Source organism: Schistocerca cancellata, chromosome 10 (assembly GCF_023864275.1).
Source record: "Schistocerca cancellata isolate TAMUIC-IGC-003103 chromosome 10, iqSchCanc2.1, whole genome shotgun sequence".
NCBI lineage: Eukaryota > Metazoa > Arthropoda > Insecta > Orthoptera > Acrididae > Schistocerca > Schistocerca cancellata.
In genome coordinates, this window is record NC_064635.1 from 226,638,598 (window position 1) to 226,664,199 (window position 25,602).

Here is a 25,602-nt window from a genome sequence, read left to right on the forward strand (position 1 = left end):
AAATACAAATATACATGTATTATCTAATTCAAAGAAAACAATGTGTAACAGTTAAATTTTGTCAGAATGAATGATCTTAGTTCAGAATGTATGTTTTAATTAGTAGTGCCATTTGTGCTGTTTTGCAATGACCTAGAAGATAGAGCCCCACCTTTTGTCGACCGAGCCCTAACTGAACGAGATATCTGGGCAAAACAAACGACCCACACTCACAGTTACACTGCTGCCTTGCCTCTGTCCTATAGCTCACAGTCCACTGCAAATGTCTAGTGTGTGATAAATTGTTTGGACTGCTTCATATAGGAGTATAGATTTGTGGCAATTAGACTGATGTCACAGTGCAATTTTTTAAATACTTCATTCAATTTTTTTGTTTCTAATTCTTGACAGTTCATAAACAATAAATAAAGTTAGCTCGTATCTTGTGATCTTCGATTGACATTTGTTTATGACTTTTCTAACACTACACCAGGGAAAGTCACTGGCATTATCAAAGATGCACCGTCCATTGCTAGTGGCAGACCACTAGCAATGGAGTGTGAAACTTTGGTAATGCCAGCTACTCGTGTTGGCAAAATGTCAGAAAAATTATAGAACAAACTTAGGATGCAGATTCCATGACAAAAGCCAACACACAATATGTCAGCAACTGGCCATGAAAGCCAACAAAATTTTGAAATAAATAAACTGCATATCTACTAACCGTACATATGACAAATACAATGAAAAGACTGTTCCACATGTAGCTTTTGGCAAAAGCCTTCTGCAGAAAAGAAAACACACACACATTCACACAAGCAAGCATATCTCTAGCACACATGACTGCCATCTCTGGCAGCTTGGACCAGAATTCAACTGTCACACTGAGTCGCAATCTGGAGTGGGGCAAGGAAGAGAGAGGGGTAGCAGGAGATGAATGGTAAGAGAGAAGAGCACTGTCTAGCGGAGCGTACAGGAACTAGATGCAGGCATGGCATAACTGCCGCATTGGGAGTCTGTAGGGGAGGGAGATTTGGTGTGGGAGGGGGAGGGAGAGGGGAGTAGCAGGGAGCAGAAAAGTAGAGAAGCAAGGGAGAAGAATGATAGGTAGAGGTGTTGGCAGAGGGCAGCACACAACAAGGGTGTGGGGACATGAAAGGGAGGAGGTGATAGAACAGAGGCAGTGGAAACTGTTGGTGGAGGTTTTGGGGGCAGTGGGTTCAGGATGGGATAATTTGGGAGTGGAAAATGTGTTGTAAGGATATCTCCCATTTACACACTTCAGAAAAGCTGGTGGAGGAGGGAAGATCCAGATGGCCCGGTTTGTGAGCTCACAACTCAGGCCATCTGGTTCTTCCCCTTCACCACCAACTTTTCTGAATTTCGCAGATGAGAGTTAGCCTTACGACACATTCTCCACACCCAAAATCATCCCAGCCTCAGTCTACAGTAACCTACTGTCCAGCAAAAAATTAACTAACGAACTTTTTTTTTTTCAAAGTGACTCTTATATGACTTCATGTCTGTCCGTCTGTCATACATAATTAATTATGGCAATTACATCTACATTAAATAGACCAGAATATTGCAAATAAGATATCACTTACCTCTTTCTTCATCTGTAGTGGGTCACATGCATCAGAATCTTCAAAAATCTGCAAAAATTAATGTGGCTTATATTAATTTACCTTCATTCACAACATACTAGTATGTACATACACAAATAAATTTGTATTTATAATTCCTATTCTTAGTAACTTTTTCTGAAAATCACATGATATAAGAAACTGGTGGCTTTCAAAATGATATAAGTAAGACCTTTTATCTCAAACTCAATTACAAGAACATGTTAAGCGCTGTGCTTAGAAAATAGGCTTGCTCCCTTACTATGTTTTATGTGCTATTCACCGTCTAAATAAAACATACGTGTGGATGGATACGTGTGTGTGTGCGAGTGTATACCCGTCCTTTTTTCCCCCTAAGGTAAGTCTTTCCGCTCCTAAGACTGGAATGACTCCTTACCCTCTCCCTTAAAACCCACATCCTTTCGTCTTTCCCTCTCCTTCCCTCTTTTCTGACGAGGCAACAGTTTGTTGCGAAAGCTTGAATTTTGTGTGTACGTTTGTGTTCTTTTGTGTGTCTGTCGACCTGCCAGCACTTTCATTTGGTAAGTCACATCATCTTTGTTTTTAGGTATAAAACACACTCTTTGTTTGATACCTAAAACCTTACAAGACGCAAGCATATTCTCTTTCCCACATCTCTGGTAGGCTATGTTGGAAACAATAATGCTGTTCCTTGAGGCTCAGTAACAGCATGCAGCTATGAAGTGCCATTTTTTGTACACGTTTTACCTTTTGTAAAAATTAGTGAAATCAAACCTGTTTGGATTCACTACATAATCTGTTCAGACCAATTTTTTGAAAACTGTTTAAATAAAAAATTTGTCTTTTTTTATCTGATAGTCCCATTTTGCAACCTGATTCTGAACTGGCTATATTTTAGTTTGTATTGTACTGTATGGAACTGGGGACCTAGAAACGACAGAGAGGCTTCGTCCACATCGTAGCCCTCAGTGGTTCACAAACCCACAAGAGGCTACAGCAGTCCACGTCACCCCACCGCCGCCCCACACTGAACCCAGAGTTATTGTGCAGTTCAGCCCCTGTGGACCCCACCGGAAACGTCTCGCACCAGACAAGTGTAACCCCAATGTTTGTGTGGTAGAGTAATTATGACGTACGCGTATGTGGAGAAAGTGTTTGCGCAACGATTGCCGGCATAGTGTAACTGAAGCAGAGTAAGGGGAACCGGCCTGCATTCACCAAGGTAGATGGAAAACTGCCTTAAAAACCATTCGCAGTCTGGCCGGCACCCCGGACCTCCACACTAATCTGCCGGGCGGATTCGTGCCGGGGACCGGTATGCCTTCCTGCCAGGAAAGCAATCCGTTAGACCGCACGGCTAACCTGGCGGGCCATATTTTAGTTTAGTCATATATTATTTAATACATAGAAATTAAATCAGCTGCCAAACTCAAGTGAAAGACTGTTGTTGTTGTTGTTGTTGTTGTTGTGGTCTTCAGTCCAGAGACTGGTTTGATGCAGCTCTCCATGCTACTCTATCCTGTGCAAGCTTCTTCATCTCCCAGTACCTACTGCACCCTACATCCTTCTGAATCTGCTTAGTGTATTCATCTCTTGGTCTCCCCCTACGATTTTTACCCTCCACGCTGCCCTCCAATACTAAATTGGTGATCCCTTGATGCCTCAGAACATGTCCTACCAACCGATCCCTTCTTCTGGTCAAGTTGTGCCACAAACTTCTCTTCTCCCCAATCCTATTCAATACCTCCTCATTAGTTATGTGATCTACCCATCTAATCTTCAGCATTCTTCTGTAGCACCACATTTCAAAAGCTTCTATTCTCTTTTTGTCCAAACTATTTACCGTCCATGTTTCACTTCCATACATGGCTACACTCCATACAAATACTTTCAGAAATGACTTCCTGACACTTAAATCTATACTCGATGTTAACAAATTTCTCTTCCTCAGAAACGCTTTCCTTCCCATTGCCAGTCTACATTTTATATCCTCTCTACTTCGACCATCATCAGTTATTTTGCTCCCCAAATAGCAAAACTCCTTTACTACTTTAAGTGTCTCATTTCCTAATCTAATACCCTCAACATCACCCGAGTTAATTCGACTACATTCCATTATCCTCGTTTTGCTTCTGTTGATGTTCATCTCATATCCTCCCTTCAAGACACCATCCATTCTGTTCAACTGCTCTTCCAAGTCCTTTGCTGTCTCTGACAGAATTACAATGTCATCGGCGAACCTCAAAGTTTTTATTTCTTCTCCATGGATTTTAATTCCTACTCCAAATTTTTCTTTTGTTTCCTTTACTGCTTGCTCAATATACAGATTGAATAACATCGGGGATAGGCTACAACCCTGTCTCACTCCCTTCCCAACCACTGCTTCCTTTTCATGCCCCTCGACTCTTATAACTGCCATCTGGTTTCTGTACAAATTGTAAATAGCATTTCGCTCCCTGGATTTTACCCCTGCCACCTTTAGAATTTGAAAGAGAGTATTCCAGTCAACATTTTCAAAAGCTTTCTCTAAGTCTACAAATGCTAGAAACATAGGTTTGCCTTTCCTTAATCTTTCTTCTAAGATAAGTCGTAAGGTCAGTATTGCCTCACGTGTTCCAGTATTTCTACGGAATCCAAACTGATCTTCCCCGAGGTCGGCTTCTACTAGGTTTTCCATTCGCCTGTAAAGAATTCGTGTTAGTACTTTGCAGCTGTGGCTTATTAAACTGATTGTTCGGTAATTTTCACATCTGTCAACACCTGCTTTCTTTGGGATTGGAATTATTATATTCTTCTTGAAGTCTGAGGGTATTTCGCCTGTTTCATACATCTTGCTCACCAGATGGTAGAGTTTTGTCAGGACTGGCCCTCCCAAGGCCGTCAGTAGTTCCAATGGAATGTTGTCTACTCCGGGGGCCTTGTTTCGACTCAGGTCTTTCAGTGCTCTGTCAAACTCTTCACGCAGTATCGTATCTCCCATTTCATCTTCATCTACATCCTCTTCCATTTCCATAATATTGTCCTCAAGTACATCGCCCTTGTATAGACCCTCTATATACTCCTTCCACCTTTCTGCTTTCCCTTCTTTGCTTAGAACTGGGTTTCCATCTGAGCTCTTGATGTTCATACAAGTGGTTCTCTTATCTCCAAAGGTCTCCTTAATTTTCCTGTAGGCAGTATCTATCTTACCCCTAGTGAGATAAGCCTCTACATCTTTACATTTGTCCTCTAGCCATCCCTGCTTAGCCATTTTGCACTTCCTGTCGATCTCATTTTTGAGACATTTGTATTCCTTTTTGCCTGCTTCATTTACTGCATTTTTATATTTTCTCCTTTCATCAATTAAATTTAATATTTCTTCTGTTACCCAAGGATTTCTACTAGCCCTCGTCTTTTTACCTACTTGATCCTCTGCTGCCTTCACTACTTCATCCCTCAAAGCTACCCATTCTTCTTCTACTGTATTTCTTTCCCCCATTCCTGTCAATTGTTCCCTTATGCTCTCCCTGAAACTCTGTACAACCTCTGGTTCTTTCAGTTTATCCAGGTCCCATCTCCTTAAATTCCCACCTTTTTGCAGTTTCTTCAGTTTTAATCTACAGGTCATAACCAATAGATTGTGGTCAGAGTCCACATCTGCCCCTGGAAATGTCTTACAATTTAAAACCTGGTTCCAAAATCTCTGTCTTACCATTATATAATCTATCTGATACCTTTTAGTATCTCCAGGGTTCTTCCATGTATACAACCTTCTATCGTGATTCTTAAACCAAGTGTTAGCTATGATTAAGTTGTGCTCTGTGCAAAATTCTACCAGGCGGCTCCCTCTTTCATTTCTTAGCCCCAATCCATATTCACCTACTACGTTTCCTTCTCTCCCTTTTCCTACACTCGAATTCCAGTCACCCATGACTATTAAATTTTAATCTCCCTTCACTATCTGAATAATTTCTTTTATTTCATCATACATTTCTTCAATTTCTTCGTCATCTGCAGAGCTAGTTGGCATATAAACTTGTACTACTGTAGTAGGTGTGGGCTTCGTATCTATCTTGGCCACAATAATGCGTTCACTATGCTGTTTGTAGTAGCTTACCCGCATTCCTGTTTTCCTATTCATTATTAAACCTACTCCTGCATTACCCCTATTTGATTTTGTATTTATAACCCTGTATTCACCTGACCAGAAGTCTTGTTCCTCCTGCCACCGAACTTCACTAATTCCCACTATATCTAACTTTAATCTATCCATTTCCCTTTTTAAATTTTCTAACCTACCTGCCTGATTAAGTGATCTGACATTCCACGCTCCGATCCGTAGAACGGCAGTTTTCTTTCTCCTGATAACGACGTCCACTTGAGTAGTCCCCGCCCGGAGATCCGATTGGGGGACTATTTTACCTCCGGAATATTTTACCCAAGAGGACGCCATCATCATTTAATCATACAGTAAAGCTGCATGCCCTCGGGAAAAATTACGGCCGTAGTTTCCCCTTGCTTTCAGCAGTGAAAGACTATGCTGTTAGAAATCTGAGCACTACCCACTTTGTGGAACAGTGTACTTTCAGTCAAACATTGCTGCAAGTAAAATCTGGCTAACATATTCCCACTGTATGGATTTTCATACATGAATGTACCAATCCAGCAAAGGCACAAATGGATACAAAGGAAGTCTCCACCTCTCTAATCCAGCTGTTGAGCATGCTCTAAAAGGAGCTGAGTGCCTACTACTGCAATTACACATATAACATTTACTTGCTCCCACCTAAACTACATTTCCTAGAACTCCAGATATAGGAACTTGTCCTCTAACATATCTCCTCCTCCTGTAGATTTCCTGAACTTTACCATATTAATGACAGATTTAAAGAGAGCATTAGATAATAGGTAACAGTGAGGGGAAAGTAATACAACAGAAGATGGATGAGTAGTTTTGAGTGATGAAGTAGTGAAAGCAGCAGAGGATGATCAAACAGGTAAAAAGACAATGCCTCACATAAATCATTTCATGAAACATGAGATATTGAATTTATCGATAAAAGGAAAAAATATCAAACTGCAGCAAATGAATCAGACAAAATAAATATGCCTACAAAATTAGAGCGACACGGTATGCCAAGTGGCAAAGTGGAAACATGTAGAGGAGAAACGTAATGCTGTAGACACATACATGGCTATAGGAAAGAAAGTTGTCACTTATAAGAAAAACTGAAGAAACTGTTGGAGAAAAGAAGTAGCTGTGTCAGTATCATGAGCTCAGATAGCAACACAGTACTGAGCAAGGAGGAGGAAGTTGAGGTGTGGAAGGCATACATACAGGGTCTATAAGAGGGAAACAAAATTGAAAAAAAAAAAAAAAATTATAGAAAGAGAGAAGGAAGCAGATGAAGATGGGATGGAAGACTTATTGCCAGAAGAATTTAACACAGCACTGAGAAACCTAAGTTGAAATAAAGCACCAGGGCTACCTGACTTTCCCTCAGAACTATCCCTAGGAGTTCCACCAATGATAAAATTGTTCCACTTGGTGTGTAAGATATGAGATACAGGAGAAATATTCTCAGACTTCAAGAAGACTAATAACCTCAGTACTAAATGAGGCAGATGCTGGTAGGTGTTAGTATTACCAAACCACCAACCATACAGAAAAATACTAACATGAATTATTCACAAAAGACTAGAAAGACCAGCAGAAACTGACATGGGAGAAGATCAATTTGTTTTCCAGAGAAATGTGAGAACATGTTAAGCAATACAGGCTCTATGACTTATTTTTAAGATGGACTTGAAACAGGCAGACCTATATTTAGAGTATTTCTATGTTTACATAAAGCTTTTGATTATGTTGACAGAAATACATTCCTTGAAATTTTGAAGCTACCAGTAACAAAATACAGATAGCAAACGGATTTACAGAAACCAGTTTTTAGAAACCACTTTCTGTTACAGTCAACATTACCCAGGTTCTCTGTAAATCTACAAATGCAAGGTTCACCTTTTTTCAATCTATCTTTTAAGATGTCCTGTCTCACATGTTCCTACATTTCTCTGAAACTCAAATTTATCTCCCTCCCCTCTGCTCCCAAATTTGCCTCTGTCTGTTGTCTCATTTTTTTACTGATAATTTGTGCTATTATTCTGCAACCATGACTTGTTAACATTTACACAGGTCTTTGGTATTGGGAGAAGTCTAGGGTGGTTTGCTTATCTCATACATTCTACATAGCAGACAGAATAGTTTTGTCATACCTGGTTCTCCCAAAGGTCTTGATAATTCTGAGGGAATGTTATCTCCTCTAGGTGTCTTACTTAAGTATTTCTCTCAGTGCTCTGTTAAACGTTCCTTGCAATATTACACATGCCGTGTCATCTTCATCTACTTTCTCTTCCCTTTCAGTAACATTGTCTTTGAGTTTATTTCCTTTATATAGACAGCCTTTCTGTACATACCTTCCACATTTCAGCTTACCCTTCTTTGCTTGGTCTTGAATTGCCATCTGAGCTCTTGATATTATACAGCTGCTTCGCTTTTCTCCAATGGTTCCTTTAATTTCCCTGTATATGACATCTATCTTTCTCGTACTCATTCTTACTGCTCCATATCTGCATGTTTTGTCAGTTTCTCTTTTTATGTATGAACTCAGTTTTATCTGCTTCACTTACTGTGTTATAATATTCCCCCCCCCCCCCCCCCCCCCGGGTCACACTATTTTTCAGATTCAGTATTTCATTTTTTTTTTTTTTTCAAGGAAATTGTATTCACCATTGACTGTAGAAGTTATTTATTTCACAATTGCAATTTCAGTCTTTGGGCCATTTTCAAGTGGTACTGCAAACATTTATGCTTCAGCACATGCCAGAGTTTAAAATCCTTCGACATGTATACAAGCCACTGTGGTGCCGATAGGTCGTATTGACCACGATTAACACAAGCTTTGGACTCTGATTGCTCTGCCGAGCCACCATGTTAGTTTTTAGTTCTGGTCTGTATCGCAAGCTGTGTACACCTATATGACCTACTGTGAAATATATCTTTATGTGGAATTTAATGGAGATAGTTATTGCATTCAACCAATAATTGTATCCCGTTACCATACTGGTGACCCCAAAGTTTCTACGTCTTCTGCGACTTCCGCAGTGGGTGTTGTAAATCAATAGGTTATGTGCCCAACACCATGGCTACCTCAGCCAACGCTATGTTCAAAGATTTGGAAGCACAACAATGACCACCGGACATCTTCATTCCTTCGCCAACGACCGGTTCTACATTAGTTCATAGTGATTCACGATCTCTAGCCACGTCAACTTCAAACTTTGTCACTCTACAATGGTTGAGTGCTACGCTACTAACACAAACAGTGGACTTGGGTTTTGTGTCGCCGGACTGGGCTCACCAACATGTGAAGTGAATAATATTCAGAACTGTGTACTTACAGATCGATCGTATAATGCTCAAAGTGATCTACGTTCGCACACATACTTTGACTCCCAACAGATCGCAACAACAGTTTACTGTCGTGCAGTGTGCAGCACCGCCATTATTGCAAAATGCACCTGGCCACTATCAACTGTGACCTGTTCCGGTTTTGCCTCATTGGCAAAATAATCAAGAACATTTTAGTGCACACAATTCTCCATGCTCACTTAAGAAGAACTTAAACTTTGGTCATACAAGTTACCGATATTTCGTTACGGCTCGTTTTCCTAGTCAACACTGGTGCTGATGTGTATCATACCTACGTCGATGGCTCCCCCCGTCTTTTCACCGATGAGGTCACTTCTGCGAGCTGTCAAGAAATCAACATTACGAACCTCAGGCTCTGTCAAAGTTACGGTGCACCTATCTCCTTCTCTGTGTTTTCCGTGGACTTTCTACATTGCCGACATTGATGAACCAATTCTCGGTATGGATTTTTTGTATAGTAACCAGAACCAACTGCGGGAACGCCCTGGGCTGTGGAGCGGAACCGCCAGGCGGGGAAGCCGCTGGCGGTGGAGCACGCACCACTGGGTAAACACAGGACGAGTCGGACGACAGACCAACAACAACTGACAACAATCGTCCACGACCGACTATGAGCGACACAACAAGGAAGAGATAAACAACGGAGGCTTGTGGAAACCACAACACCAAACGCCAAACGTAAATCCACTCGGAACCAGAGCCAGGCAAATGTCAACAACGAGCAACGACCAGAACGCAGTACCGCCGAGATAGAAACGAAATCCAGAACGAGTACCAGACTGACTGGAATAGGGCTGAGCGGATCCCTATATACGAAACCGGAGGGAGCGGCTATTGGCCGCTCTCTGCACGTGGCGCAGCAGTGGTGCCCTCACTGTGCGAGAGCCGCTGCACGGAATAGCCGCCGCTGAGGCAGAGCCCTCTATGGGCTGACCACGTCCATTTGTTCTGGCGCGTGTTTGACTTCTGCGGCAGAAAGTACTAGATTTTGTCCCATTACAAACTCTCTCCTAACATGGTTCAGGACTCAGTGCTACACCATCCCACTAACATTCAAATACTGTGCGCCCGCACTTATTTTCCACGTTCTGTTTCTCTTGCAACATGTGAGTTAGTACACGAGTGCTCTGCCCTCGCAGGCAACACTGTGACCTGCGTCACTAATCTGTTGTCGGAATATGACTTGGTGGCAAAACTCGCCAGGAAAACGATGAGCTGAAACAATGAATAGCACACACTTACAACGAGCTCGTCACAGCTCGTACCTCACTGCTGAAACTGCAGTATACAGTGCCACCACATAACCTTGTTTCTCCAGCAGACACCAGCTCGGACACTCAGCAGGTTATACCTAAAACATTAATTGCGTGTGACGGTTCGCGTCCGGTAGACACCGCACCCCCGACGCGCTCGCTACATTCAGTGCCATGTGTTTCAAACAGTGTTTCTAAAGACAGTCATGCGTGCTATACGAGCACGCCCACTGTGCAGGCATCTACATCTACATCTACATGATTACTCTGCAATTCACATTTAAGTGCTTGGCAGAGGGTTCATCGAACCACAACCATACTATCTCCCTACCATTCCACTCCCAAACAGCGCACGGGAAAAACGAACACCTAAACCTTTCTGTTCGAGCTCTGATTTCTCTTATTTTATTTTCATGATCATTCCTACCTATGTATGTTGGGCTCAACAAAACATTTTCGCATTCAGAAGAGAAAGTTGGTGATTAAAATTTCGTAAATAGATCTCGCAGCGACGAAAAACGTCTTTGCTTTAATGGCTTCCATCCCAACTCGCATATCACATCTGCCACACTCTCTCCCCTATTACGTGATAATACAAAATGAGCTGCCCTTTTTTGTACCCCTTCGATGTCCTCCGTCAATCCCACCTGGTAAGGATCCCACACCGCGCAGCAATATTCTAACAGAGGACGAACGAGTGTAGTGTAAGCTGTCTCTTTGCATCTTCTAAGTGTCCTGCCAATGAAACGCAACCTTTGGCTCACCTTCCCCACAATATTATCTATGTGGTCTTTCCAACTGAAGTTGTTCGTAATTTTCACCCAGGTACTTAGTTGAATTGACAGCCTTGAGAATTGTACTATTTATCAAGTAATCGAATTCCAACGGATTTCTTTTGGAACTCGTGTGGATCACCTCAAACTTTTCGTTATTTAGTGTCAACTGCCACCTGCCACACCATACAGCAATCTTTTCTAAATCGCTTTCAACTGATACTGGTCTTCGGATGACCTTACTAGATGGTAAATTACAGCATCATCTGCGAACAACCTAAGAGAACTGCTCAGCCACCCCACGTGTTGATAAACATTCCCCTTCTCTCGCGCGCCAACCATGTGACTCGGCGGTCACTGCTGTTCCCTGCACGACCCCAACACCTCTCTCGCCCGCACCAGTTACCCGAGGCAAGACTGACAACAGACAGTCGCTGTGCATCCTCACCCGCTCCGTGCCGCACACGCATCCGACCTCTCCAAACAAGCGCACACCATGCTCACGTAATAGACATATGACTTTTGTGCTGAATTTTCCCATCCACGCTAATGGTTACGCCTCATTGTGGCCCAATCGTCCAAAAACTTCACGTCAGGATGTTGCTCAGTTTTGTGTGGAGTTCTCAGTTTCTTCCGTCACTGACGGAATGACACACAAGATAATTATCACTGCCAGCCCTCCTATTACGCGCAGGGTTAGATGCCTCAACCCCATTAAATTGCACGCGGCCCAGCAGCAAATTAACGAACTTTTGCAGGCAGGTATTCTACAACTGTTGGACAGCAACTGGTCTTCACCCATTCGTCCCCAAACACGACGGTTCTTTTCGAATGTGTGGTGATCACAGATGCTTAAACACTCGTACCGTCATGGGAAATTACCCCATGCTGAACATAAACAATTTCACTCGTATGTTATCAGGTGCCACAATCTTCAGTGTGATTGACTGTAAAAGTGCATATCACCAGATTCCTGTAGCGTCTGAAGACATTCCATTGACAGCTATCGTCATGCTGCTCGGTTTGTTCCAATACAAATTCATACCGTTCGGCCTGAAAAATGTGGCACAAACATGGCAACATTTCATCGACTCAATCTTATAACAGTTTGAGTTTTGCTTTGCATATCTGGATGACACTTATTTTCAGCAACTCAGCAGAGGAACACGAAAATCATTTATACAAGGTTCTCCAGAGCTTGAACTCCAACGACGTCGAGGTCAACAAGAACAAATTCCAATTGCACCAGTCCTCTGTCACATTTTTGGGTTACACCATCTCCACAGACGGAATACAGCCTCCCAAATCCCACATGCAGGCCATCAAGTCACTGCCGCCTCCGGCTACTTACAAAGAACTCTGACGTTTCTTGGGTACAATAAATTACTACCATCGGCATCTGCCTTCTGCTGCCACCATGCAGGCCCCGCTGACAGACTTGTTGTTGGGCAAACAGACTTTAGGCCTTAAAGGCTCTAAAAACCTCCTTACCTCATGCCACGACACTTGCCCATCCTGACCCGTTGGCCGAGTTGTTCATCACTACGGACACCAGCGACATCGCAGTGGGGGCAGTACTACAGCAACGCAAGGGCGACACAGTTTCTCCCCTTCATTTCTTCTCTAGAAAACTGTCAACAGCGCAGAAGAAATATTCCGCTTTTGATAGGGAACTTCTGGCGGTCTATGAAGCCGTCAAACACTTTCGCCCCGACATTTAGGGCCGCTTTTTCTTCATCCTCACCGATCACAAACACTGGCAGATGTTTTCTGCAACCGTCCCGAGGACCAAGCCACTCGGCGTTTCCACCACTTTGATTTAGTCTCTCAATTCACAGCAGACATCCACTACATCAAAGGCACAGAAAACATCCCCTCTGATTTTATCTCACGGATCAATACTGTCTCACACATCATCGACTTATCCAACCTGGCTGTGCTCTCCAGGCCTCCGTCAAGGAATCTCAAGCTCTCCTCACGGATCCTCAAACATCTCTTGTGTTTACCAAAGCCAAGTTCCCCAGAGTTTTGGACGAGGTGTGGTGGGATTCTTCTACCGGCACTCTGCGGCTGTTGCTCCCGCCCACATTGCGCCAGCAAGTCTTCGATGCCTTGCGTAACCTCGCTCACCCTGGCGTCTGCACCACTACGTGGCTCGGATCTGAGCATTTCATTTGGAAAAATATTGAACTGGTCTGTCAGACCTGAGCACGTAGCTGTGTCTCCTGTCTATGCAACAGAATCGGCCGCCACACCACCCCTCCACTAGCCAAGTTCAACATTCCACAAGGACGATTTCGTCATGTACATATTGACCTTACAGGTCCACTACCACCGTTGGAGGGCCACAGATATATTCTCTCCACAACTGACCGCATGTCTCATGGGGTGGAAGCTGTTCCATTACCCAACATCACCGCTGAAACCGTGGCCGAGGGTTTTGTCTCCTCACGGATTGCTAGGTTCGGCTGCCCGACCACCATCACCGTCAACCACGGTCGGCAGTTTGAGTCTGCCCTGTTCACCATTTTATGTAACATCTGCAGCATTAAAAAAATTAATACAACAGCCTACCACCCGCAAAGCAACGGGTTAGTTGAACGGTGGCACCGCACCCTCAAAACTGCCCTCAGGTGCCATGACTGCCTCTGGTCTGAGGCACTGCCATGGGTGTTACTCGGTCTCTGTTCGACCTTTAAACCAGACTTACAGGGAACCATCTCTGAATTCGTTTGCAGGGAGAACCCAGTCCTACCAGGGGACTTATCTTGCCTCAAGCACCCGAGGATTTTCCCCCCTCCCCAAATTTCATTAGTCGCATGTGCACTCACTTCAAACATGCACGGCTACACCCGCCTATCAGCCATTGGCCGCCAGACACTTACATGCCAACCGCACTCAACACTTGCTCCCACATAATGCTCAGGGATGATTCCATTAGACAACCCCTGCAATCACCCTACCTCAGCACCTTTAAAGTACTCTGGTGGGATGAGGCAACGTTCGACATTATAATTAAACATCGTCCTCAAACTGTTTCATTGCACAGGCTCAAACCTGCTTTCGTGGACTCCAACACCCCTCTGCCGTCTCAGTCGGGCCATCCTGATGACTTTTCCACCGCGGAGCCTGAAAATGCTTTGTCTCATCCCATGGCACTGTTTTCTCCAACCCATGATTCGTCGTCACCATCCGCAGGTTTTCCAGGCATGTCGCCATCCACCCCGTGTGGGTTTCACCAAAACTTCACCGTCAGCGGAGACTCACTCTTCCACATTCAACCTGTGCTGCAACATGCCACCACACTGCATGGACAATGTGTCGATCATCACCATCGAGACTGCGTGCTTGTGCTCCTAACAGACACCGTGGCCTTGCCATCAAACGGGCAGTTAAATGTCAGTGTGGTGCATAGCCTGTCCCTCCCCCATGAGTGCGAGCCGTCAGAAATCTGCGCATTCATCTCTTCAGATGGCTCAATCTGCATAGGGGGTGGACACATCTACACCACGCCGCAGGCCGTTCCGCATGCCTGTTCTCGGGCCGGTCGATGCATCGTCTGCGCCCGTTGGTTAACCGACCACAAGGTGGACCTGCCGCCAGTCACTCCGGCTCAACCGAGATGGAAATCCCGGTTGTGCGCCTGCCGACTCACATGACTACTACCGACGCCAACATGACCTCCACTCAAGCCTCTCTGGTAGTACTCCATACTGCAGAGGGGAGGGGTTGATCTGTGTGGCATTGATAGGTCATATCGACCACAATTAACATTATCTTTGGACTCTGATTGCTCTGCCGAGCCACCATGTTAGTTTTTAGTTCTGTTCTGTATCAGAAGCTGTGTACACATATATGACTTACTGTGAAATATATCTCTATGTGGAATTTAATGGGGATAGTTGTTGCATTCAACCGATAATCGTATCCTGTTCCCATACCATCACAAAAAAGAAGCTTTTTAATCTAATAAAATCTGCTGATGTTCACATTTACCTACAAAAGGTCTCAACAACGAGGTTAAATACTTGGCCAACCAATAAGTAGGTGCATCTACATTACTCACTATTGGCATAAATGTCAATCGTTTTAGACACCGCACTTGCTTTGTCTCGTTCTTAGAGGCATAAAATTTTATCTATGACTGAAACCCATTACCGACAGTATTATCTCCGACATGCCTGTATTTACTCCACAATGTACGGCACTTTAATTTTGCGAGCACCTTACCTTGAGGAGGACTGAAAGGTTGTCAACCATAATATCGGAACAAGGTTTAATAATATCTCAGATGCAATGTCTCAAAAAGAGGTTATAAGATGAACATGAACCAAAGGAAATCAAGGACAATGGGATGTATTTGAATTATAAAGGGTGGGATGTATTCAAATTATAAAGGGTGCTCAAAAAGTTTCCATCTGAGGGTGTTGCTGCAACATATGTGCAACAAAGTGTGACTCTAATGAGGATATACAAGCACTGACATACAGGCAAGGAATTAGTGTGGCATTTGTGTCCTTCTGACGTGTGTGGTAAATGTGGAAACATTAAATATGACAGTGTTCTTACCAAATGTGTCCAAACAGGACCAAGTTGCTGTAATTCTTTTCTTAGCTGTCAAAGAACAAACACCAGAGAACCGGAGAATGGAGAATGTGTATGGGACAGCATATCTGTCAAAAAGCACTATTGTGGAATGGTATGACAGCTGGTGCTGCTGCTTCATGATAATGCGTGTGCTCAGATCACAAATATCTTAAGACGGAAGTTACGTCAACTCAAATGGGAGACACACGAGCACCAGCCCGATAGTCCTGATCTTTCCCCATGTGATTATCATGCCTTCAGTCACTTAAAAGAGGCCGTGAAGGATCAACAATTTCTGCCACACAATGATGTCCAGCATGGGTATCTACAAGCTGGTGCGTTGGTTGGATGATTGCCTCAGTGCCCACAATGATTTTGCCCAATTGGAATACTGGTTCTGGACAGTGTAATGGTTTTAGGACAAAAACATTTTGATCATCCCTTATAAACCATCTGATGCTGAGCGTAATGGGACACTGAAAAGAGTATATGTGTTTCTTTTTATTCTGGCAGCAAAATAACCGTACATGGCTGAAGTATAGAGAACTGCAGCCTGGCCATAGCAAGAAAAGAAGTGCTTCTGAAAAAGAGGAATTTGTTATATCGTGTATAAATTAAAGAGTCAAAAAGTAATTGTATAGATAAAAAAATCTACTTGCCAAACGGCGGCAGAAGAAGACACACATAAATAAAGAATTTTTAAAAAAAGGAATGGAGAGGTTTAGTAAAAGAGGAAGAGTTTGGAAAAGTCATCTATATCACCGGGTTAGGGGAGACTTGCTGCGTGTTCTCCTGCTGCCAAATCTTGAGTACATTTTTTTATCCATCCAATTACTTTACATTGTCCAAAAGTGTTAAGAAATGTTTTCCAAAAGTATCAGCCATGAATTTAGCATTATACAGAAGTCACCCATGGACGTCTAGCTGTTCAGACTAGAAGGGAATAGAAGTTTATGCAATGTGGTGCTTCAAAAGAATGCTGAAGATTAGGTGGGCAGATCAAATAACTACTGAGGTGGTACTGAATTGAACTGAGGGGAAAAAAGAATTTTTGTGACACAACTTGGCGAAACTAAGGAATGGCTCATAGGGCACATCTTGAAGCATCACGAAATTATGAGTTTGGTAAACGATGTTTAGTAATGCCCCCGAAGTTCAGATCTCACACATCTGGTGAGGGCAATTGCAACAGGAAAAATGCCAATACTGTATTCTTGCCTCATTTGCTGTATTCCAACTCCCCTCTGCCTGTGCAATGTTCCAACTGTTTACTGTGTATTCAGTGTGATAAATCAGGAACTTGTGGTCCGCCTACTGGAACTTTTACTACGAAACACATGTTATACAACTGACTTTATTCTACTTCTCTGGTATGATCTAAGAATAATTTCTGTGTGTGATTCAGATGAATATTTTACCAAGAATTATTACCATCTGGTTCACAAACCAACTGACAATTTACGTCATCGTTATCTAAGTTATTTATATTCAATAAACGTTGTTGCTTGATGTGAGCCTTACAACACTGATGACAAGGTGATCACAGTTTTGTTTCAACAAGTGCTAAATGGATGCCACATTTCTTGAACTTTGGCAGCAACAGCTAAACTAACGACAACAACATCACCACAAGTTGACCGAGCACTTATTTTGTTGACAGGAACAGCAGCAGCACTTAAATGAACGACAACAGCAGCTGCAGTAGTCACAGATGGTCCCAGCCATACTCACATTTCAGTCATTTAACAAGGTTCAACAATAATGGTAAATACCTCAAAAAAGCTTTGTGGTGCTTTTCGAGGTAAGCGACATTAAATGTCCACATCACAGACAGGTCTCTCTGCTGCCTGCGAATCCTCAATCATATTCCTTGGCTGAAAAGTTAGCCCCATTGTCTGATCCTTTAGTGTTACCATAGTCTGACATATTCTCTTTATTGTCTGAGCATTTTTCCAAGAAAATACATGTGGTGGTGGCAAGGCTAGAATTCTTACAACATCACAAGTCCAACATTGTGTGTTACACAGCTTGGATTGGGAAATTTTAGGGACTGAATTGAAAATGCAACTTCACACCTGAATATGGTAAATCATAAACAGATAGTTTAATTTGTGACTTAGTGAGCCACTTAGCCTCGGATAAAGAGGTTCACATACGAGCCTTACAACAATCTTACCACTCTCTAGCCAAAGTGCCACAAACTTCTCGTGCATTTGAAATCGCGCAAGTGTCACAACAAATGTTTTATGCAGGGTTTGACATTTTGTATGTGGCCCTGAGGCATAGTAATGTAATGCAGTGAGTTCTAATATCAGATTGTAAGATGGTAAAGAGGTTAGGCAGTGGTGGACAATCTGACACATTCTCCACAATCCCAGGCTGGTACCAGGTTTTGTTCGCAAAGATACACTGTCTCCCAATTGCCCTGATGGTTATTTCTTGCATCGCAGGTAGGAATGTCCACATTATGAGAACAAGTGTTGTGAAGTGCTTACATAAACCTTTACATAAAGGTCACACTGTGTAATTATCCCACAGCACAGGAGGCACCAGGCAGCAAATCTAGCTGATGAAAATTTATAACATTCCCAGTGATGTGGTGTTGGTGTCACATAACATTTTGTTGCAGGCAACAGTGCAAAACAGCTCTGTGACCCTTCTGTTTTTTTTTTGTTTTTTTTTTTTGTTTTTTGTTTTTGTTTTTTTTGTTTGACCTGTCAACCAAGACTATACTCTGTCTCCAATCCATTTTCTGCTTTTGGATTTTCATTACATCATGCAGTACTACGTTTCCTCAGCTGGAAGGTTCCTTGTGCTGCCATTGAGAAATTTCATACACAACTTGCACTACTCTTTGAAAGTGTTTTGCGGAAAACAGTTAAATTTCCAGCCTTTATTGTCTTAAAACCTACTGCAAATCCTGGATTTTGCAAAGTCAGTGCAATTCCATTAGGCATTACAGATTTTGTCAGGACTCATTTCCTACAGTCATTAGGCTTCACTATTGGTGATGGTCAGGAAACTTGGGGGTTTTGAGATGCCAAGCAAACCATTACTGATCATGCAGGCAATGATTCTGATCTCTTGCCTCATTCAGATGAAATCTTTTTCTAAACTTTCAGGAGGTAAACAATCCTCCAAAACTGATCTTGCAAAGTGTATATTTTTAGTTGCCTCCTGATGAAGATTCAGAGGTGATATTAGTCTCAAATGCACCATTTCGACTATGCCAATTTCACACATTGCTCTTTGATGTGAGTAGCACCTCCATCATGTTCCAGAAGTTTCTTCAAAGATTATTGCCAGAATTCTGTATTGTGTCAGTCACACTGATGATATTTTGGCCACTGGTTGCACAATGGATGAACATTCGAGCAATCTTTGCCTGGTCTTTGCAGTCATTGCACAGAAAGGACATTAATGCAAGATTTCAAGAAGCACATTTTTTCAGTCACCAATCACTTACTTAGGTTACATCCTCAGTGGAGAGGGTCTTCTGCCCACCACAGAATATGTAGCAAACACTTGACAAGGGCACTGCATCAGGAACAAAGCCATCACAGGTTGGTCACATGAACTTTTGTTGCAATACAAGTACAAAGTAACACGGTAGTGCTGTCCACCTCATTTGACCTGTGGCTTTGGACTCTGCAATGCTCTGACTGTTTACTGTGTGACTAGTGCTTGCCTATTGGGAACTCTGATTATCAAATACTTGTTACCTAACTAAGTTGTGTTTAGGCTTTATTCTACTACTTGGGAATGATCTCAGGACAATTTCTATTTGTGGCTAAGATTAATATTTCACGAAAAACTCTTTGATGTTTGATTCATGAACTGAGTGACAATTTACTGAAGTTATTTATTTTCAATATATGAAGTGAGGGTTACAACAGGAGGGAAGTGTGGGGGTAAAATTTTTTAAGGAAGATCAAGACTCGACTAGAGTTAGATGGTTCAAATGGATGAAGGTTGCAGTAGTAATGTAGAGATGAAAAGGCCTGCAAAGGGTAGGCTAGCACACAGAGCTACATCAAATCAGTATTCGGTCCACAGGTCGTGGTCTCGTGGTAGAGTTCGCAATTCCTGCGCACGGGGTCCCAGGTTCGATTCAGGTATTTTCCCTGCCTCGAGATGACTGGGTGTCGTGTTGCCTTCATCATCATCATTCATCTCCATTATGGTCAGAGGAAGGCAATGGCAAACCACCTCCGCTAGGACCTTGCCTAGTAGGCGGTGCGGGTCTCCCGCATCATCCCCTACACTCCTCGGAGTATGGGACCTCATCATCATCACCCATAAGAACAGCAACACAAAATGGTAATTCAGTATTGTCATTTCATTCCACATTTCCACTCAGTTGACCGTGATCAATTTAAGAAACTTTGGAAGAGGATACAGAACAATATAACATTTTCAAGTGGTGAAAGGAGTGGATTCCAAATCACTGGCATCAATATTATATGTATGGTAGAGCATTGCAAACTGAGTACTTTGAGATAAGACTTAATCATCAGAAAAAAATACATAATTTTTCATTATTAAAAACAACTTACACCTTACAAAAGCAACTTGCCCCAAGCAACTGGCCATAGTGGTGAGAGCCAGTGTCAGTCTCAATGCAAGCAATCAGGCGAATGTTCTGACATGTGGATTTTCATCACCCCACACATGGCTCCAATGGCAGTTGATGAAACCAACACGGCTAATCAAGGCCTCAATCATGAGCAGTTCATATCATACTGTGCTGCTGTGCTGGATAACACATTGAAACAACTGAACTCTGGCTTCAGAATTAGACTGGCCCATTGCTTGCAGACTTTGTTTATGATACAGGAGTGCTACTGTTGCATCACCACAACTCCACAAAATATATGAGAATCATTACAAAAGTAAAAAATGTCTCGATCTGACAAGCTGTGCAATTCGCCCCCACTGCTACTGTCAGGTCACAAACCTTTTTAATCATCAGTGCCAATATGATGCTAACAATGACCAGGAACATTTGTTTATTGTCTATCTGTCTGATTTTTAAAAGTGTGAGAAAAATAATGAACCAGATAAATGAGAGGTTCATACTGTAATATGGTTTCTGAATGAAAAATTGTTCGATCAAAATGTATTGACAGATAACTAAAATTTATGGAAATGTTTATCATGTTCATGGTGACCTTCAGTTGTGACTGAGAAAACTAAAATCAAGAACTGAGTAAAAATTTCAACAGAAGAGACATTTCACAATTAATGAAATGAGCTTATGCTTTCCTGAAATTTCATGATCAGTTCCTTATCCAATTGTTATGGTGATCTGGATACAGAGCAGTCTGTGTGTCAGGTGGGTTTCCTGAACCATCACAGACGGCCACAAAAAAACTACGAGCGGGGTCTGCACTGACTTTCCTTGCTTTGTATGACAAGGATGGTAAGGTGTTTTTGAAATACTTTGTTACTGGTGGTGAGACTTGGGTTTCACATGAAAGTCCAGAAATAAAATGCCAGTCAATGGGATGACATCATTCACAACCCATAGCAAAACCAAAAAAAATCAAGACAAATTCTGAGCACCAAAAAGGTTATGGCCATGTGAGATTCATCTTAGGAAATCTATGGACAGACCAAGGTGGCCCCACTGCTCGGCCACCTATGTTGCCTGACCTTGTGCCTGGATTTCTTCCTCTGCAAGCATATGAAGCATCAGGTGTTTGAAACAGCTGTGGGAGCAGATGAAGATCTCTTTGCTGGGATTGCCTTTGCTGCTGGTGCCATTGTGGACGTGCCAGGAATCTTCTAACAGACACAACAATCGATGGCCCGATGATATAATGTGTGCGTACAGGCTAATGGTTGTGCATCCTAGCAGTTTCTGTGAATGCCACTACTGTAATAAGCATGCTAAACTACCTTCCGCATAAATAGCCCCCAGCATCAGAAATTAATGTCATAGACCATATATATCACAGCTAAATTTCTTTGGTTTTGATGGTCTCTATCTACAGTATTAATTTGAATGAATAGTTTTGGAACACCCATTGTATCCAGCTTCTGTGGTCTGCCTTGGAGCACAATTAGAGGTCCGTTATTATGGTCCAGCACCTCTATAGGAATTGGAACAGTTTCTCTGTGAAGAATTAATTGCTGTCAAGTCATACCACAGAGGTACGAACAATACGGCTGTATATGGATGTTCATAGCTGTAACTATATGTCATGATGGAATAAAAATTTGCATAAAAACTTATGTTACATATGTGCCAACATTACCTATAGCTGAGAGAGGCGTGGTCTCATGTGCATGTAACAGTTACTTCCAAACTGTGTGTGTTATTTAGTACACAAATTGGTACTTACTTTTTGTTGCTCTTATTTCAGAAACTAATACACTACAGAGGGCAGTGACATTCATATGGAGCAGATGCCAATCTCGTTGCAAAAATACAGATGTCACACTGTAGCTCGTGTCTTCACTGGATTGTCTTGAAGGCCATAGTGAAATACAATCAATGTTTCTAGTTCTACGTCCATAGTCTGCAAATTATGAGGTGTAACTGTGTATATCTTTTAATTAGTTGAGCACTTATTGTTGCTCATTAATGACCAAGTATGAAAGGTTGGTGTCATAAAGAAATAACTTACTAAAAAGGCAAAAATTTAACAATTATGAAATCAACAGACAAATTATACTGCCAGAGCTAAATTCAATGACAAAATCAATATGATTCTAACTCATATACGCCAAAACATTATGACAACTGCCCCCCCCCCCCCCCCCCAACATTGGATGCTAGCATGTAGTGTATGTGTTAAGGAAACAAAGTTTAGCAGAGAGGAACAAGGTGTCATTCTAGCCATGACACGGTCCATAACTGGGGAAATTCACTAACATAAGCAGCTTTGATAAAGAGGAAATTGTTATAGTCTGATGCTTAGGAATAAGTGTCTTAGAAATAGTGATTCTGGCAGAATGTTCACATCTTGCTGCCACGAGTACCTATGGAAAGTGGCTGAATTACAGTGAAACCACGAGATGGCAACAAGGAGTTGGACATCCACACCTCATCGTAGAATATGTAGTTTGGAGTCTTCCTCACTTCTCCGCCTGTACTGGTGGAAGTAAAGCTTTTAGGTTGGGTCGTCAGTCGTGCTTGATTAGCTCAATTGGTAGAGCACTTGCTCATGAAAGATAAAGGTCCAGTGTTTGAATCTTGGTCCTGCACACAGTTTTAATCTGCCAGGAAGATTCATATCAGCACATACACTCTGCTGCAGAGTAAAAATTTAATTCTAGAATAGCCAGTGATCTATGGCAAAACCAGGTGACAAGAGTACAGTGTTGCCATGGGCACAAGTGGTTTTGAGCATACTGTTCAGCACACACTATTGAGCATGTTGATCTGTAGCATATGACCACTGCATGTTCCCAGGGTGACACAATGACATCATCAATTGTGATTCCAGTAGGCTCTGGATCATCAAGTGAGGACCACGGATCAATGGACATATGTCGGCTGGTCACATGAATCGTGTTTCTTGTTATATCGGATTGATGGTGGTGTCAGGTGGGGGCAGTATCTTGTCACTGGGAACATTCGCCAAGGATTCTGCGAGGCTTGCGGTAGTAATCGAAGGCACACAGACAGCTGTGGATGATGTGAACCTCATTATGGACCAACTGCATCCTTGCAAGTGTGATGTCTTTGTCAATCGGGGTGGCATCTTTAAATAGGATAACTGTGCATGTGACATGGTGAGGAGCAAGCCACTGAACTATCACTGATGTGTTGGCACCAACTTCATTTAATCGGAATCTGGTGGAACATATCTGGGACACTATCGGGTGCAATCTTCACACTCATAAACCGACAGCTAGTAATTAATGGAACTGCAGAACCTGTGTGCAGACATCTGGTGGTTCGTACCTTTAGACACCTACCAATGACCTGTTGGATCCATGCCACACAAGCTTGCTGCTTACTGCATTCCAAAGGGGGAGTAATATGCTATGAAGTAGCTGGTCATAATGTACGGACTCATCTGTGTGGAACAGAATGTATACATGACATCAGAAGCAACAGCTCGAAATATGTGGGAGCCCTGGTACCACTACGAGCTCATATGATCTTTCAGGAATTGTGTGCTTCATTCCCACGATATTATGACTGGACTAAGAATTACATTAGATGGACAGTAATGTTATTTTATGCAACTACCACATGAACCATCTACAAGCTGTGGGTGCCAACACTGTTTTTGTCTGCTGCAGCTAAAGAGGAAAAGTCTTAAAACCAGTTAAATATTTCTTTTTCATCTTCATATATTTATACTCCATAAATGCGTATTTTTCCTCTTTTAACACTTTTGCAATGTAAAAAGCAAATATTTGTGTAATATACACTATTTAATTAAAAACTCCACATAAAATACAGGAAAAAATAGCTGGCAATACTTACAATATTTTCTTCTTTAATGATGATGTGTTCATCTTCTTCACATGGTTGCTGGCTGTGTTCAGTTAATATCTGCCAGTAAGAAAACTCAATGAGACCCCAGACACACATGATTTTTTTTTTGGGGGGGAGGGGGGGGATAAATCTGCCAATTATACATTTCTGTATATAACATTTTAGTTTGTGAGTTGGCTCTTTGTCTAGAACTTCAGTTAACACACATAAAAATGTATGAATACTCCCACCAGGATTGATATACTCAAAGAATGATTAATATTTTTCTAAATGCAAATCTCTCTTAGCTCAGTGCCTGATACTTTAAGCTATTCATCACCACTAACTGTAGTAAAGCTCATCACTTTCTTTAAACTGGGATAATTTTTAGATATAAATGCATGATCCCTCACCCTTTACAGAAGTCCTACAATAACAGTTAACATTCCAATATGTGGATTTCTGTCTCCCTATACCAGTTTCCTGTAATGCACACTATTGTATTATTTATACATTGAAGTCAGATCTGAAATTGCTGTACTTTATTTTTTATTGATTGCACACTTTTACAATGATCTGCTTCATCTGTATGTGTTTCATTTTCACAAGTCATCTTAAGTACATTTTTCAATAATATTATGAAAAGGTTAGATTGCTATTAATTGTAACAATGACACATCAAGTTGCCGACATGCACAACAAAAAGGCTGTTATACATTGAGCTTTTGCCAAAGCCTTCTTCAGAAATGAAAAGAAAAATACACACACACACACACACACACACACACACACACACACAAGCAAGCACCCCTCACACACACACACACACAAACAAACACACACACACACACACACACACACACACACACACACACACACACACACACACACACAAACACACACACGCGCGCGACCACTGTCTCCGGCCAGAAAGCAACAGTATCATGTTGAGCAGACTCAGCAATGTCGAGTGGGGCTCCAGAAATCATCACTGTCTCAACCAAGGGTAATTACAGTCCTAAAGTCCTCCACCCAACAGTTTCTGCCCCTCTGTCCCATCACCTCCTCTCAACTCATGTCCTCTCACCCTCATCATGTGCCACTCTTTGCTAATGTGTCCAACAGACTTTTCTACTTCTCTACTCCTCTCCTTTTCTGCTCTCCACTCCTCCTCCCTTAATAAATGCCTTCCCTGAAAACTACCTAGAAAAGGTAGTTAGGAACTCCACTCATGGTGAAAATATATGTGACTAATGGCAACAAACAGATCTCACCTCTTTGAGAACGCCCACATCAAAACTGGTATCCGTGACCACGATGCAGTTGTGGCAACAATGATTACCAAACATATGTATGTTAAGTAAACAGGATAAAAAGTCAGTAGTTTCATATCTCAATTAAGAACTTGAAACTTTCAGCACAAGGCGGAAGCATGTAAAGGAACTAAGGCTCAAGTTTGAAAGAATAGTTCACCATGCACTGGACAGATATGTATCCAGTA

The 25,602-nt window shown here is 42.2% G+C and overlaps 1 protein-coding gene across 1 annotated transcript in view; it reads right to left on the bottom strand.

The window, feature by feature from the left end:
* The window catches only part of LOC126106679 (uncharacterized), a 99,197-nt gene that overhangs the window by 49,964 nt on the left and 23,631 nt on the right, over positions 1 to 25,602 (bottom strand). Inside the window, exons 3-4 of the mRNA XM_049913047.1 lie at positions 24,111 to 24,179; positions 1,587 to 1,634 (exon numbers count right to left, since the gene is read on the bottom strand). Of these exons, the coding sequence (XP_049769004.1) occupies positions 1,587 to 1,634; positions 24,111 to 24,179 (117 nt within the window). The remainder of the gene's footprint in view (positions 1 to 1,586; positions 1,635 to 24,110; positions 24,180 to 25,602) is intronic.